The sequence below is a fragment of the Phascolarctos cinereus genome, unplaced genomic scaffold (assembly GCF_003287225.1).
Source record: "Phascolarctos cinereus isolate Bilbo 61053 unplaced genomic scaffold, phaCin_HiC Scaffold_1;HRSCAF=81, whole genome shotgun sequence".
In the NCBI taxonomy this organism is placed as follows: domain Eukaryota; kingdom Metazoa; phylum Chordata; class Mammalia; order Diprotodontia; family Phascolarctidae; genus Phascolarctos; species Phascolarctos cinereus.
This window is the reverse complement of record NW_027555514.1, coordinates 59,336,855-59,352,152: the sequence shown is the minus strand read 5'-3', so window position 1 is coordinate 59,352,152 and position 15,298 is coordinate 59,336,855. Positions and strand designations below refer to the sequence as shown.

The following is a 15,298-nucleotide window of genomic DNA, read 5'->3' as shown; positions in this document are numbered from 1 at the left end:
AATTCATAAGGAGGTCTGAGATGAAGTGAAAGAGTAGAAAAAGAAACTCATCTTGAATGTCCTTGATCTTAGTAAAGAGGCAAGAACCTCAACTAAGAGAGTAAAGTCAACAAATGTGTATTAATTACTATGTTCCTGGTACTGTGCTAAGCAACAGGAACACAAATACAAGCAGAAAAATAACCCCTGCCCCCAAGAAACTTACATTCTAGTAGGAGGAAGCCAACACATAAAAGGGAACTGAAATTTGGGGTAGGGAAGAGATGCAGGTACCAGGTGTTGGAGGGGGGAGGTGTTTGGGAGAAGGATTGTAGACAAAGTCTGAGAGAATCAAGGACAGCCTGGAGAGGAATGTCGACATGGCTGGTCTAGACTACCTTCTTAAAATCAGCCAATCAGAGGGAGAGACCATAGGGAAGATGACATTTCCAGTGTGTGAAATGAAAAAGATATTTCCAATGTATGAAGTCCAGGAGTGGAAGGAACTTCTAGGATGAAGAGTTTTTGAGAATCAGGAGAGTCAAAAGGAGAGGAAAGTTTGAGAGGAGAGAAGGTTTGGAAGAATTTATGTGTGAACTGGGAAAGGAACTGATTAAAGGTTAGTGAAATGACTGCTCTGCTGCAAGGAGGGTCTAGTTGAAGATAGATAACGTAATTTTTTATTGACCTGGTTACCTTGGTTGTATGACTCCCCCAGTTCTGTTCAGCAGTAAGTGACAATCAGCAGAAGGGGATGGTGACAGTAATCCAGCATTGGGATTTTTAGCATGGCATGAGTGATGGCATGATAAGAACACAAGGCTTTTGAGAGAGAAAGAAATTGTAGAGCTGAAATGGTTATGCCTATAGGGCTGAGATTGCAAGAGTGGCAAGTGAAGTGAGAGAAGAATACTGAGAGAGCTGGAGAAAAATACTGAGGGTTGAAAGGCCTGGAGGTACTGAGGTTGAAGAATAAGTTTAAGATAGTTTTGTGTAAGCTCTGGAGGAGATGGAATGAAAAGACGTTAGAAGGTAGATTTAAATAATATTTGTAAAGCATCCAGCACAGTGCCTGGTACATAGTAAGGATTTAAACAATACTTATTCTCAAGTGTGGTTCTGGTAGTGTGGAGGATTGGGTCATGGGATATGAGGAGAATAAAGAACTGAAAATTTAGGATGTTTCAGAAGCATTAACACGTATGATAGAGTGAAATGGAAAGAAGTAAAACAGTGAGCCAATTACTGAACTCCTCAAGAAATGACAGAAAACAGCCAGGATGGTTTACACTGGATACAGTGAACATCAAAAAAAGGTAAGTTACTGAATTATGGTAGCAAAAGGCAGTAGGGAGCAAAGAATATTCTGACTGCCATTCAAGGACTTCACATCAAGGGTATGATGATGGGAAATAAAACAAGGTGTAACCAGTGCTGAAGAGGATGGCCAGAGAGATTTCTGTAGTGCTAAAATGGGAGCATAAAAGGGAGGGGTTGAAAAGAAAGGTAAACTTATTACGTTCTTCCCCAGGGTAAAGGTGGGCATAGTTGGAATTGAACAGAGGAGAAAGGGTAAGACTGATGAGAATGGGACATAGAAAATGGTTAGTGAAGGGACTTTAAAGAAATTTCATGGAAAATTTAATAAGATTGGGGCATTTGCTTTGAAAAATTGTATTTCACGTTCGTTGCACAGAATTTACCAAATATTTTGTTGAAAGAACTTGTTTTTTAAATTTTCTTTTTTATTATAAACATGACATACTTCAACAAACATAAATATTTGCATAAACAGGAAAAGAGAACTGTCTACACTGTGAATATCCATTATGTGTACATGTGACATATATTCAGTCATTTCAGTTCTGTCCAACTCTTCATCACCCCATTTGGGGTTTTCTTAGCAAAGATATTGGAAGGGCTTGCCATTTCCTTCTCCAGCTCATTTTACAAATGAGGAAACTAAGGCAAACAGGATGAAGTGATTTGCCCAGGGTTACACAGCTAGTAAGTGTCGGAGGCTGGATTTTAACTCAGATCTTCCTGACTCCAGACCCAGCACTCTATCCACTGAAACATCTAGCTGCCCATCTGATTTTCTAAAGTATATATTAACATTGCCTTGCTTGCTTGTGTCCTCTTCTGATCTCTCTAGCATTTATGATCTTTTTCTTTTTTTCTTCTAGAATCACTTTGACTAACTACTTCCAAAATAAAAGTTCTCTCTTATAACAAATATGTTATAATCCATACACTGGCTGTGTCTGAAAAATGAATGTCATTCTGTACCTCTAGTCAATCACCTTTCTGTTGAGAGGCAGAATTGGTGCATGGATCATTATTATTCGTCTTCTGGTCTTCGCATTAATCAGAATTTTTAAATCTTTCAAAGTTGCTTTCTTTTACATGGCTATAGTCATTGTATGTAAATAGTTCTTATGGTTCTACTCATTCTAAATACTAGCTCATGCAAATTTTCCCAGGTTTCTCTGAATATGACCTTTTGTTATTTCTAACAGCAAAACAATATCACATTACATTCATATACCATAATTTGTTCAGGAATTCCCCAACTAAGATGAGAAATCATGGTTTCCGGGGCAGCTAGGTGGCACAGTGGATAGAGCACCGGCCCTGAAGTCAGGAGGACCTGAGTTCAAATTCGACCTCAGACCAAACACTTGACACTTAACTAGCTGTGTGAGCCTAGGCAAGTCACTTAACCCCAATTGCCTAAAAAAAAGAAATCATGGTTTCCAATTCTTTTCTACTACAAAAAGCGTCTCAGAATATAATTAAGTTTTTCTCTGCTTTATCTCCTTTATATACATGTATTTTTAATGCTGCCTTGCCTTTGAGATCACAACTGGCACCTCTTTTTAAAAATGTGTTTTTTGCGGTGGCCAAGAATTGGAAATTGAAGGACTGCCCATCAACTGAGGAATGGCTGAACAAGTTGTGGTATGTGAATGTAATGGAATCCTATTGTGCTATAAGAAGTAATGAGAGGCGGATTTCAGAAAAACCTAGACTTAAAGAACTGATGTTGAGTGAAATGAGTAAAACCAGGAGAACATTGTACATTGTGTGATGACTAACTTTGATAGACTCAGCTCTTCTTTGTAATACAATGATCTAAGACAATTCCAACAGACTCATGAGGGAAAATGCTATCCACATCCAGATTAAGAACTATGGAGTCTGAATGCACATCAAAGCATATCGTTTTCTCTTTTTTTGTTGTTTTTTCTTTCTCATGGTTTTTTCCCTTTTGTTCTGATTCTTCCTTCATAACGTGACTAATGTGGAAATATGTTTAATATGATTGTACATGCACAGCCTATATCAGACTGTTTGCCATCTTGGGGAGCGGGGATGGGAGGAAGAAAAAAATTTGGAACTCAAAATCTTAAAAAAGTGAATGTTGAAAACTAACTTTTTATATAGGTAGAAAAAAAATACTATTAAGTGGGGAAAAATTTTTTTAAATAAAAAAAGCTGTTAAATTGAAAAAAAAATTGCTCTAAACATAATAAATTCTTCCAGCCTCATTATTTTAATACCATGTGAATCTTTGGTCTTTAGCTGTATATCTTGTAAACATCATTTTTTTGATTCTGGCTCCCTTCTGTATTTTATGGATAAGGTCAACCAATTCCTCTTTGAGGACATGATTGCTAATTTTGTATTTATCTCCTTCACATCCTCTCTTTGCCCACTACCCATTCTTTATCAAGAAATAAAGAAAAATGATGTGAAAACACTATTAATCTATAACAGAAGTGGTCTGCACCTACTCTACTGCCCATTCTCTCTTTACCTAGCCCAGACTCTAAACCTAAGTTCTTACATTTTCTTTCTTTCTCTGTAATCTTCCCTCTTAAGATGAAGTTTGTTTTGCTTGTGAATATTCCTTCTTGGGTTCTACACTCCATAACTTAATCTTTGCTTTCCTCCTACCATCCTTACCAGTTTCTCTGTTGAATTCAACGTATTTTATACCAAACTCTTCAAACAGGCATGTATAACCAATTATCCTTTGTTTAGTTCAGATAAGACTGAGGTTCGTGAGCTGCCTCTTTCCTCCAACTTTTCCTCCCTATTCTTCCTAATTTCTTGAAGAGTGTATTTCTTCTGCCCCTTATTCTTTTATCGTTTAATGCCAAAGCAATAAACCAAAACTACATCCAGACCCTATGTTAATCTGGCTTAGCTCCTCCTGTGAGCCTTGAAGACAAGAAGGATTTTGAAGGGACACTTTTCTCTTCTCTATTAACGTATCAAAACTTCCATAAAGCACAAATCCTTAAAGGAAAAGTTAAATGAGGTACAGAAGTAAACAGAACTATACTAGTGGGGGATGTTAACTCTCCCCTTTCAGAACTAGATAAATCTAACTATAAAATAAACAAGAAAGAAATTAAGGAGATGAATAGAATTTTAGAAAAGTTAGTTATGATAGATCTCTGGAGAAAACTGAATGGAAATAGAAAGGAGTATACCTCTTTCTCTGCTGTACATGGCACATCGACAAAAACTGACTATGTATTGGGGCATAAAAACATCAAAACAAATGGAGAAAAGCAGAAATATTAAATGCATCCTTTTCAGACCATAATGCAATAAAAATTATATTCAATAAAGGGCCATGGAAACAGATTAAAAATAAATTGTAAATAATCTAATCCTAAATAATGAGTGGGTCAAAGAACAAATCATGGAAACAATCAATAATTTCATTAAAGAAAATGACAGCAATGAGACAACATTCCAAAATGTATGGGATATAGCCAAAGCAGTACTTAGGAGAAAATTTATATCTCCAAATGCTTACATCAATAAAACAGAAAGAACAGATCAATGAGTTGGGCACGCATCTAAAAAAAAAACCATTAAAAAAAAAAAACCAAAGTTAAAAATCCCCAATTCAACATCAAACTGGAAATGCTGAAAATCAAAGGAGATAAATAAAATTAAAATTAAGGAGACCATTGAACTAATAAATAAAACTAGGAGCTGGTTTTATGAAAAAGAAATAGATAAACCATTGGTTAATTTGATTTTAAAAAAGAACACCAAATTACTAGTATCAAAAATGAAAAAGGTGAATTCACCAAAATGAAGAGATAAGTAAAGCAATTATTGAGCTATTTTACCAATTAATTATATGCCAATAAATATGACAATCTAAGCAAAATGGATGAGTGGCTACAAAAGTATAAATTGCCCAGATTAACAGAAGAGGAGATAGAATATTTAACTAACCTATCTTAAGAAAAGAAATTCAACAAACATCAATGAGCTCCCTAAGAAAAAATCCCCAGGACCAGATGAATTCACTAGTGAATTGTATAAAACATTTAAAGAACAATTATTCCAGCACTATATAAACCATTTGGAAAAATAGGCAAAGAAGAACTGCCAAATTTCTTTTACAACACAAATATGGTGCCTAAACCAGGAAGAGCAAAAACAGAAAAAGATAACTATAGGCCAATTTCCCTATCAAATATTGATGCAAAAAAATTTAAAGAAAATTCTAGCAAGTAGATTACAGCAATATATCACAAAGATCATACACCACGACCACTGTGCCATCCCCAGTTGTCCTGATCTATACAGAGCCACTGGACTTAGATGGCTCTGGAAGAGAAATTGAGTCCTGATGACTTTGTACCGCCCTCTCTCACTTAAATCCAATTCACCTGCAAATCATGGAATCATCTTCCTAATGTCATAGGTCCTCTTCAAGAACAAAGGACAAACCACAACCACACAACACCATGACCTGGTGGGATTTACAACAGGAATGCAGGGCTGGTTGAATATTAGGAGAACTATCAGCATAATTGACCATATCAATAACAAAACCAACAAAAATCATATGATTACCTCAATAGCTACAGAAAAAGCTTCTGACAAAATACAACACTCATTCCTATTAAAGACACTGGAAAGTAGAGGACTAAATGGGGCTGTAATTAAACTGATGAGCAGTATCTATCTAAGATCATCAGCAAGTTATTATCTGTTAACGGGAATAAGCTAAAAAGTTTCCCAATAAGATCAGGATTGAAGCAAGCATTCCCTTAATTATCACTATTATTCAATATTGTTCTATGAATGCTAGCTATAGCAATAAGAAAAAAAAGAAACTGGAGGAATTAGAATAGGCAATGAGGAAACAAAACTATCACTCTTTGCAGATAACATGATGGTATACTTAGAAAAACCTAGAGAATCAACTAAAAAGCTAGCTGAAATAATTAACTTCAGCGAAGTTGTAGGATATAAAATAAACCCACATAAATGATAAACATTTCTCTATACTACCAACAAAGTCCAGCACAAAGCAACAGAAAGGAAAATTCCATTTAAAATAACTGAATATAATATAAAATAGTTGGAAGTTTATCTGTAAAGACAAACCCAGAAACTACATGAACACAATTATAAAACACTTTTTACACAAATCAAGTCAGATCTAAACATATGAAGAAATAATAATCGTTCACGGGTAGGTTGATCCAACACAAATAAAATGACGATTCTACCTAAATTAATTTACTTATTCAGTGCCATACCAATCAAATTACCAAAAACATTTCACAGAGCTAGACAAATAATAACAAAATTCATCTACAAGAACAAAAGATCAAGAATATCAAGGGAATAAGTGAAAATATAATTCAAAGTCAGTCTAGTAGTAACAAATTTTAAACTGTATTACAAAGTGGTAATCATCAAAACAATCTAGTACTAGCTAAGAAATAAGAGTGGTGGATCAGTGAAATAGACTAGGCATTCAATACACAGTAGTAAACAATTGTACTAATCTAGTGTTTGACAAAACCAAAGATCCAAGATTTTGGGACTCTGTGACCCCATTTGGGTTTTTCTTGGCAAAGATACTTGCGTAGTTTGCCATTTCCTTCTCCAGCTTATTTTACAGATGAGAAAACTGAGGCAAGCAGGGTCGAGTGACTTGCCTGGGTCACACAGTAAATGTCTGAAGCCAGATCTGAACTCAGGTCTTTTAACTCCAGGTCCAGCACTCTAGTTTAGCCACCTAGCTGCCCTAAAGGCAACTGTCAGGAGTGGAGTTCAAATCCATGTCTCCACAGGGGAGGAAAAGTTGTAGTATATGATTTTGATGAAATACTATTTTGTTATAAGAAATGACTAGAAGACTCACATGAACTGATGCAAAGTGAAATGAGCAGAACTAGGAGAACATGGTACATAGTAATGGCAATACTGTACGATAATGAACTGTGAATGACTTAGCAATTCTCAATGATGCAAGACAATTCCAAAGGACTTATGATGAAAAATGTAAAACTGATAAAGAGTCTGAATGCAGATTGAAGTATACTTTTTTTTACTTTATTATTATCGGTTTTTTTGGTCTGTATTTTCTTTTGCAACATGGCTCATGTGGAAATGTTTTGCCTGTATAATCCATGTCAAATTGCTTGCCTTCTGAAGGAGGTGGGCAGGAAGGAAGGAAAAGAGGAGAATTTGGATCTCAAAATTTTAAAAAATGAAATGTTTATAAAAATTTTTTACATGTAATTGAGAAAAAAAAAGATGTACTTATGTGCATATGCATACCTACCTACACACACACACACACACACACACACACACACACACACACACACACACACTCTCTCTCTCTCTCTCTCTCTCTCTCTCTCTCTCTCTCTCTCTCTCTCTCTCTCTCTCTCTCTCTCTCTCTCCATCCTCATTTTAGACCAAGGGTACTAACCCTGGGGTCCAGGGACCCTGGATCCATAATCTTGGTGGGCAAAAAAACACTACATCTTTATTTTCTCTAACCTCTAACTGAAATTTTACATTTCTTTCCATTAAGAATGTAAGCAATGAGCCATTATTCTGAGGAGGGGTCCACAGGCCTCACCAGACTGCCAAAAGGATCCATGACAGAAAAAATGTGAAGAAGCCTTGAATTAAATCCCTGATTTAGATATGATCAAATGACATAGCATCTGCGAAGCACACGGGACCTGCAGGATGTCTGGCTTGCAGACACTTGGTCTTCTCATTTCCACTGCTCAAATGCACTGACTTTTAAAAGTTTCTTTTGCCTTTGGTGTGTCTGTCAGCAAAGACTGCTTGTATCTCTGTCCTTTCATCAGAAATTCTTAAGAGTACTTTATTTTATTACATGTCCATTCCCCCCTCTCCCAGTAGAATTAGACTGTTTTACAGTTTAATTTATTCTTGGTTGTCTCAATTTCTTTCCATTTACAATACTGTATTTTAGGATTTTCTATCTTTCATGGCAGTTGCAATGTTCTTATGTAGTTCTTTCTGGATTAGCTTGTAGTAATTTTCCTTTGACCTGAAAGGTCTGGATTTGGGTTCTCAGATTCTGGGACTTTTTCCTTTGGGGTTCCTTTTCAAGGGTTGACCAGTAGATTCTTTTTATTCATACTTTGCCTTCTGATTCTAAAAGATCTGAACAGTTTTCTTTTATGGCCTTGAAACAGGACATAGTTTTTCAGGAAGTCTAATGATGGCTTGTGGTATTCAGGAAGTGCAAGGAATCTTAAATTAATTCTCTTATACCCATTTACCTGATGTTACTTTTGAAAGTAGGTATCTTGCATTTTTTTTCTTTTAGTTTAATCTTTGAATTTGTCTTAATATTTCTTTTTCTCCTATAATCACTAAATTATCTTTGTTCCATTACATTTTTAATGAAGCTTACTACTTGTATGAGGTCTTCCAAATTCTGTCCTAAGCTACTTGTTGCCTTTAATTTTTTTCCTCTACCATCCTGTTATTTTTAATGCTTACAACTAACCAAATAACACTGTAAATAATTTTCCTTATGACAAAATCACATTTATTTTACATTAAAAAAACTAAAAATTAATAATTTCATTATATACAATTAAAGGAATGAAATATAGAACTCTGGTGATAGGTCCAAATATTTAACACTCAGAGTGGTAACCAGGATAGTGTGATGGGGGCTTTCCCTCAAGGCCCATGTGCAGGCACCTCTGACCAGCAGAGAAACAGCTAAGCTTAAAACTTCATTAACAACAATATTTTAAAGTAGTAAGTTCCAAGTTTTTCCTTTCTCCAGAGGCAGTATCTCAGATCAAACTTCTCCTGAGCCCAAAGGTAGGGTATCCCTCTCATCTACTTTCCAGCGTATTTAATTAATTTCCACCACCTCAGTTCTCTGTCTCTCCAGCCAATTACCTTTTATTTGTCTTGGTATCTCCCATCCTACCCTACATGCCTTAGGCACAAAGTTCCTAGTTATGGTTCTATCTTCATAACTAAATGAATTTAAGTATTTTCTTTACTTACAAAAGCTTCTAAGTTACAGCTCACTAAATGTAAACACAACGTATATAGCACTGCAACAGAAGTTAAAGTATGTTAGTACTTTTGGAGTGATCAAACACTCCAAATTGTTTTTCTCTGGGCAACTCTGTTGTTTCAGCTGAAAAAACTGTCACTAGGTTCACATCCTAGGTCTCCTATCTACCACCTTTGTGACTGATGTGGGAAAAGCAGTGTATTCTGAAGTCAAAGGACTAGGATTCATTCAGGAGGTCAGCTCCGAAGGTTACTACCTGTGAGATGGTGGGCAAGTTATTTTTGACCTCTGATGAAGGGGATGATGGTCGCTAACATGTGAATGACTTCTCTGGGTCTCATTTTCCTTATCTGTATTATGATCAATATAAATCTGGTGGATTTCTGAAGCCCTTAACATCTCCAGATCATATGATCCAATATATTCAATGTTGTTTCCCCTTCCCATCCCCCAATATACAGTCTAATATAGTAGAAACTTAAGGTAAAAAAAGAATCTCACATGTTCAGAAATACACAAATGTTGACAGATTTTAAAATGTGTTCTATTGCATATTTTAGCTTTACTAATAAAATGTCAGATACAGAAGGGAGTGATGCAGGTACCAAGTTTGGGGATGTGCTGGTATATCAATATGCTTTACATATGGAAGAGGATCTTTCACAATATTTTTCCCCTGACTACTAGAATCGCATTTAAGATACATTCAAATGCATAATCAAAATCAGGCTTTTCTCATATGATGTTTCTAATTTTAGCTCTTAAAAGATAAATATCTATATCCCCAAAGAAAGAACAAAAAGGATAAGGGCAGCTAAGTGGCACAGTGGATAGAGTCCCAGTCTTGGAGACAGGAGGACAGAAGTTCAAATCTGGCCTCAGACACTTGACACTTATTAGCTATGTGACCCTGGGAAAGTCACTTAACCCCGACTGCCTCACCACACAAACAAACCAAAAAACAAAACAAAACAACCCCCCCACAAGAATAAAAGGTCATATCTAGTGATTTTTGGTCCCCCCCCCCCATCATATGTTGTTTCTTCGGTTGCCATGGCTGGTCGTAAGGCAAGAAAAAGAAATGAAAAGTTCTCCACTGCTGTTCTCACAATGTCAAGAGAATGTGGGGAAGCCTTCTAGCATGTGGTATGGATCTCTTGAAGCAAATCAACGGCAGGATATAAATAAAAGTTGAAAAGTATGGGCAGGCATAGATGACTTGTTACCTGAATCACTGGAAGAAACTCTTGAATCAATGAAATCCTAGATTGATTTGAGTGTAAGAGGTATGCCATGCCAAGAAATTCTATTTAAAAGCTTTAAAAGAAGGTCCAGATTTGTTCATTACACCATACTGAGATTATGTCATACTGAGTATTTCACAAAATTAGTGGAAAGTCATCTGGTCAGGGAGAATTTTTTCTTCAAAATATTAACAATACTAGTACTTGCTATAACAAAATTTGATGGATATTCTATTTTTAAACTTTTCACAGCGCATGACCTACATGTTTTTAAGAAGTTTAAAAAAGTTATAAAATGGTTCATATCTTGATCTTAATTGTTTTAGAATGGAAAAAGAATTAAAATTTCCATTGAATAACTAAGTTTTTCATGTCAACCCAAGATAAATCTGAAAGAGACTTAAGAACCTCCAAAATGAAAATAATCTAATTCGTTCTTGCCTTCTAATTTACCCTTTCCCACAGTGGGATAAAATAGGAAAAATAAAAGTTTTGGAGTCAGAGGAGGTGGGTCCAAATACCTTACCACGTATGTTACCTGGTACAAGTCATTTCACCTCATCCATAAAATGAGGGCAGTGGGTTAAATGGCCCTTTCAGATGTAAGTCTAGAACCCTCGATCTCTGCTGGACTTTGCTGCCTTACTGCGTAAAGAGAGGAGGCTGGACCAGGTGAAAGAGATGGTCTCTGAGGTTCTTCCTAGCTCTGTATCTATGATCTTATGCTCTTTTAGGAGCTCCTTGGGTGGTAAAACCCGTGATCCTTATGACATACATAAGAAAGAAATATGGATTATTTCCCAATGGCTACATCAGCACAAATTATGATAGAAGGCAAGGTCCTGCTGATAATTTGTTCCCCCAGAGGAAACAAAAGACAAGACCAAATGACAAGACCTTCTAGACAACTGTAGTTACTTGCCTGAGTTGTAGCAACAGCAGTGGTCACGGATGATGTGGCTGAAGGAGAGAGACCTCCAACTTGTTGCAAATGACCCGAAGACTGTGGAGGTAAATGAGAACTGGAAACAGGAGTGCTGGATCCTGAGCCAGATACTGCATTCGGAAATGATACTGCTACATCATTGCTGCTAAAAATACCTAAAAGAAAAGAAATTGTCTTGTGTTAGTGAAATGCAAAATTAATCAGTAAGTTACATCAAAGTATCATACTTCACAAAACACAGGAAACAAAACCCATAGTAGTGGTTATGTTACACCTAACTTCTGAATATTGACTTTTCAAGATCCACAGCCTGACCCAGTTGTCTTTCAGCGATTAAAAACTGAATTTGGACAATTCATTAAAAAGCGTAACTTCCAAAGGAATGTGAAGTAGGAAAATACTTCTTTACAAAGTCTGGGGTGAGGGGAGGGGATAAAGAATGTGGGGGGTGGGGTGAGGGAAGGCAGACCTTTTCCTGGAGCTGATGATAAAGAAGGTAGGGAAGGAGTGACTATGGGCAAGAACTTGTGTCCTTCATCTAATCCCTTCCCTCTGGAAGCTTGTTTCTTCTATCATTCCCTCTGTCATCTTTACACTTTTATCTATTTCCTTCCTTGCTGCCCATAAACACATTCAAATTTACCCCATCCTTAAAAACAACAACAACAACAAAAAACCATAACTTTAAACTAACATCCCCTTAAGCTATGGTTCTATTTCTTTATCCTTTTAACAGCCAAATTTCTTCATCACTCACTGAAACTGTTCTGAGATGACTAAGAATTTAACTGTTAACAACAATGGTCTTTTCCCAATCCTCATGCTTTCTTACCTTTCTTGGAGATTGAGACAAGGCTGACCACTCCCTTTATATATCAAGGCTCCAAGGCACTGATATTCCCTTGTCTTCCTCCTGATTGTCCAGACCATTCTTCAATCTCCTTTGCTGGATTATCAATCTGTTTTTCTCCTACTAACAAATTATTCCCCAAGGCTTTGTCCTAGGGTCTCTTCTCTTTATGCTGTCTCCCTTAGTTATTTCATCTATATCCTCCCAACTGGAGATTCCCCAATTTCCCTATCTCTCTGTCTCCCTATCTCTGTCACATCCACACCCATACAAATAATCAACAAACATTTATTAAGCAACTACCATTGAACAGGTTGTGTAGTTCAGCTAAAACAATCTGAAATTAGATGATCAAGGTTTATATTTTACCTCTGATAAGTACTACCTATGTGACCTTGGGCAAGTCATGTTTACCCATCTAGGCTAACTCTCTTCATCTGAAAAATGAAGGTGTTAAGACAAAATGACCTTCTTCTGAGGTCCCTTCCAGCTTGGCTCCATGATCCTATGCACCAGGCACTCTGACAGAACTAGAGGTACAAATAAAAAAGGTGAGACAGTGTATGCCCATCCTCTCCAAGAGCTTCCACTATACTAGTTCTCTTGAACTGTGGTTCCACATTGTCAGCTACCTACTGGACATCTTGACCTGGCTACGCTATTTGCATCTTAAATTCAACATGTCCAACAAAGCTGATTATTTTCCCTCCCACCTAAAACAAGCTTTCACTTAAACTTCCATGATTTTTGTTGATGGGTTCCCCATCCCCTCTGGATGGGTTCCTTATCCTCTCTCTCTTATATTTCACAACTTCAAAGTTATCCCCAACGCTCCCTCAATCTCTATATCCAATCAGTTATTAGGTCTTATTAATTCCATTTCCACAACAAATCTTTTAACTATCCCCTTCTTTTCATTAATACAGCCCCTATTCTAGTTCAGATACTCATCTCACATGGATTAATTAAAATATCTTCCTACTTAGTCTCCCTACGTCCAGTCAATCTTCTCGCTGATCTATCCTCCACACAGTCAAAATGATCTTCTCAAGCCACAGGTCTGCCCCTGCTTAAATAACTTTGGTGACTACCTCTAGGATAAAACATAAACTTTTCACTGGAATTTAACACCATGTCACTCTCTCTCTTCAGCCTACATTTCCAGTTTTATTTCACATCCCGTGATCCATCTTTTTACCTTCAAACTGGCTGAGCCCCATGCCTGGAATAATTGCCCTCCAGACCTATGCCTTGGGATCTTTGCTTCCTTTAAATTTCAGGTTACCGATCTATTCCCATGAAAAGCCTCCCCAGAACTCAGCCAGATTTGATTCCCATCTTTCCCATCAAATTATATATTTAATTCTATATGGATATGTTTAAGTTTCTCAAAGGTAAGGACTACTTTTGGTTTTTGTATAGGTGGCCCCAGTGCCTTTGAAACAGCAGACACATGGCAAATGTATGTTGTATTTAAGTATCACATTTAAGAAATCTAGGATAATATTGTATAAATTGCTTATAACCCAAAAAAGGAGCACTGTAGTCTCAAACAACAAAACTCTATTGAAGAACATATATAGTTGGACGACAACACAATGGAATTTTACTAAATACTGCCAAATTTCTTCCTGATACGGCTTTTACCATGTTACCCTCTTGCTTAAATATCTCTATATAATAGCTCTTGAATCAAGCCCAAAGTCTCAAAAACCTTTATATCCACTAGCAGTCAATATATTTGTCCTCTGGGAAATGTCATATTGACTTTTCTACCAAAGCTTCATCACATATGAAAAATATAGCTCTTTGGCAATTACACGTGATGTCTAAATACCATTTTCTCTCAATTATCCATACTAATGGACAAAATGTCACAAATATTAATGATCTGAAATTCCAAAAGGGAAGATGGCTCAAGAGGGATGGGAGCTTATCAAAAGTGAAATTCTGACAATACAATCACAAATAATGCCAATGAAGCAAAGGGAGAATAGTCTGTCTAAAGGGAAACATGTCACTGCAAAGAAAGTTCTTTGAGAAGCTCAAAGCTGTAACAGTATCAGAAAGTCTATAAGGCCCACAATAAACTAAAGAATGCCCAAAATAAAGACCATGAAAAGGGAATTTTCAAAAAGAGAAACAAAACAGAGGAAGCAATGGTTGTAGCAGATGGGGCAACTGATGGTCAGCAAATATAGGGGCTAGGGGGAGAAGACTAACAGTACACTCCCAAATACGCAGGTTTATTCCCAACAAAGGAATTAAGATTATCATGAAATGATTTGCATCTATTACACAGGCAGAAAAGACTAGTCTTAATTTGCTTGTTTTCTCTATCAAGGAGAAAAATCTTGACTGACAAGAAATGAAGAAAAATAATTAAGAGAGCACTGAAATCCAAACTAAATGAAGAGACAGAAAAATTATATAGCTAGACTAAATGACTTCAAATCACAAGATGGTTGAATGAATGAATGAATGAAAGAATGAATTACATTTCAGTGGCTAAATTTTAGACATAGTTGTTCAACTGCTTCCTTCAGGTCCTAGATGAAATCTCACCTTCTACAAGAGCCTTTCCCCAATTCCCTTTAATGCTTGTGCCTTCCCTCTGCCGATCATCTCCCATTTATCCCTTATGTAACTGGTCTGCATACATAGTTGCTTGAATGTTGTCACCTCTGTTAGACTGTGAGCTTCTTGAGGGCAGGGACTCTTTTCACCTTTCTTTGCATCCCCAGCACTTAGCACAGTGTCTGACACGTAGTAGGCACTTAATAAATGTTTACTGACTGAATGAACATTAGTGTCCCAAGACTGGAAATGTGCAAACATTTTCCTAACATTCAAAATGGAAAAAAAGATAGATCCTGGTTCCTACATACTATACCACATACTACATACAGATGAAA

General features: G+C 36.5%; 1 protein-coding gene across 1 annotated transcript in view; it reads right to left on the bottom strand.

Annotated features, from left to right (window-relative positions):
- The window catches only part of MLLT10 (MLLT10 histone lysine methyltransferase DOT1L cofactor), a 220,463-nt gene that overhangs the window by 33,850 nt on the left and 171,315 nt on the right, over positions 1 to 15,298 (bottom strand). The window contains exon 12 of the mRNA XM_078151936.1: positions 11,510 to 11,688. Coding sequence (XP_078008062.1) covers positions 11,510 to 11,688 — 179 coding nt within the window. The remainder of the gene's footprint in view (positions 1 to 11,509; positions 11,689 to 15,298) is intronic.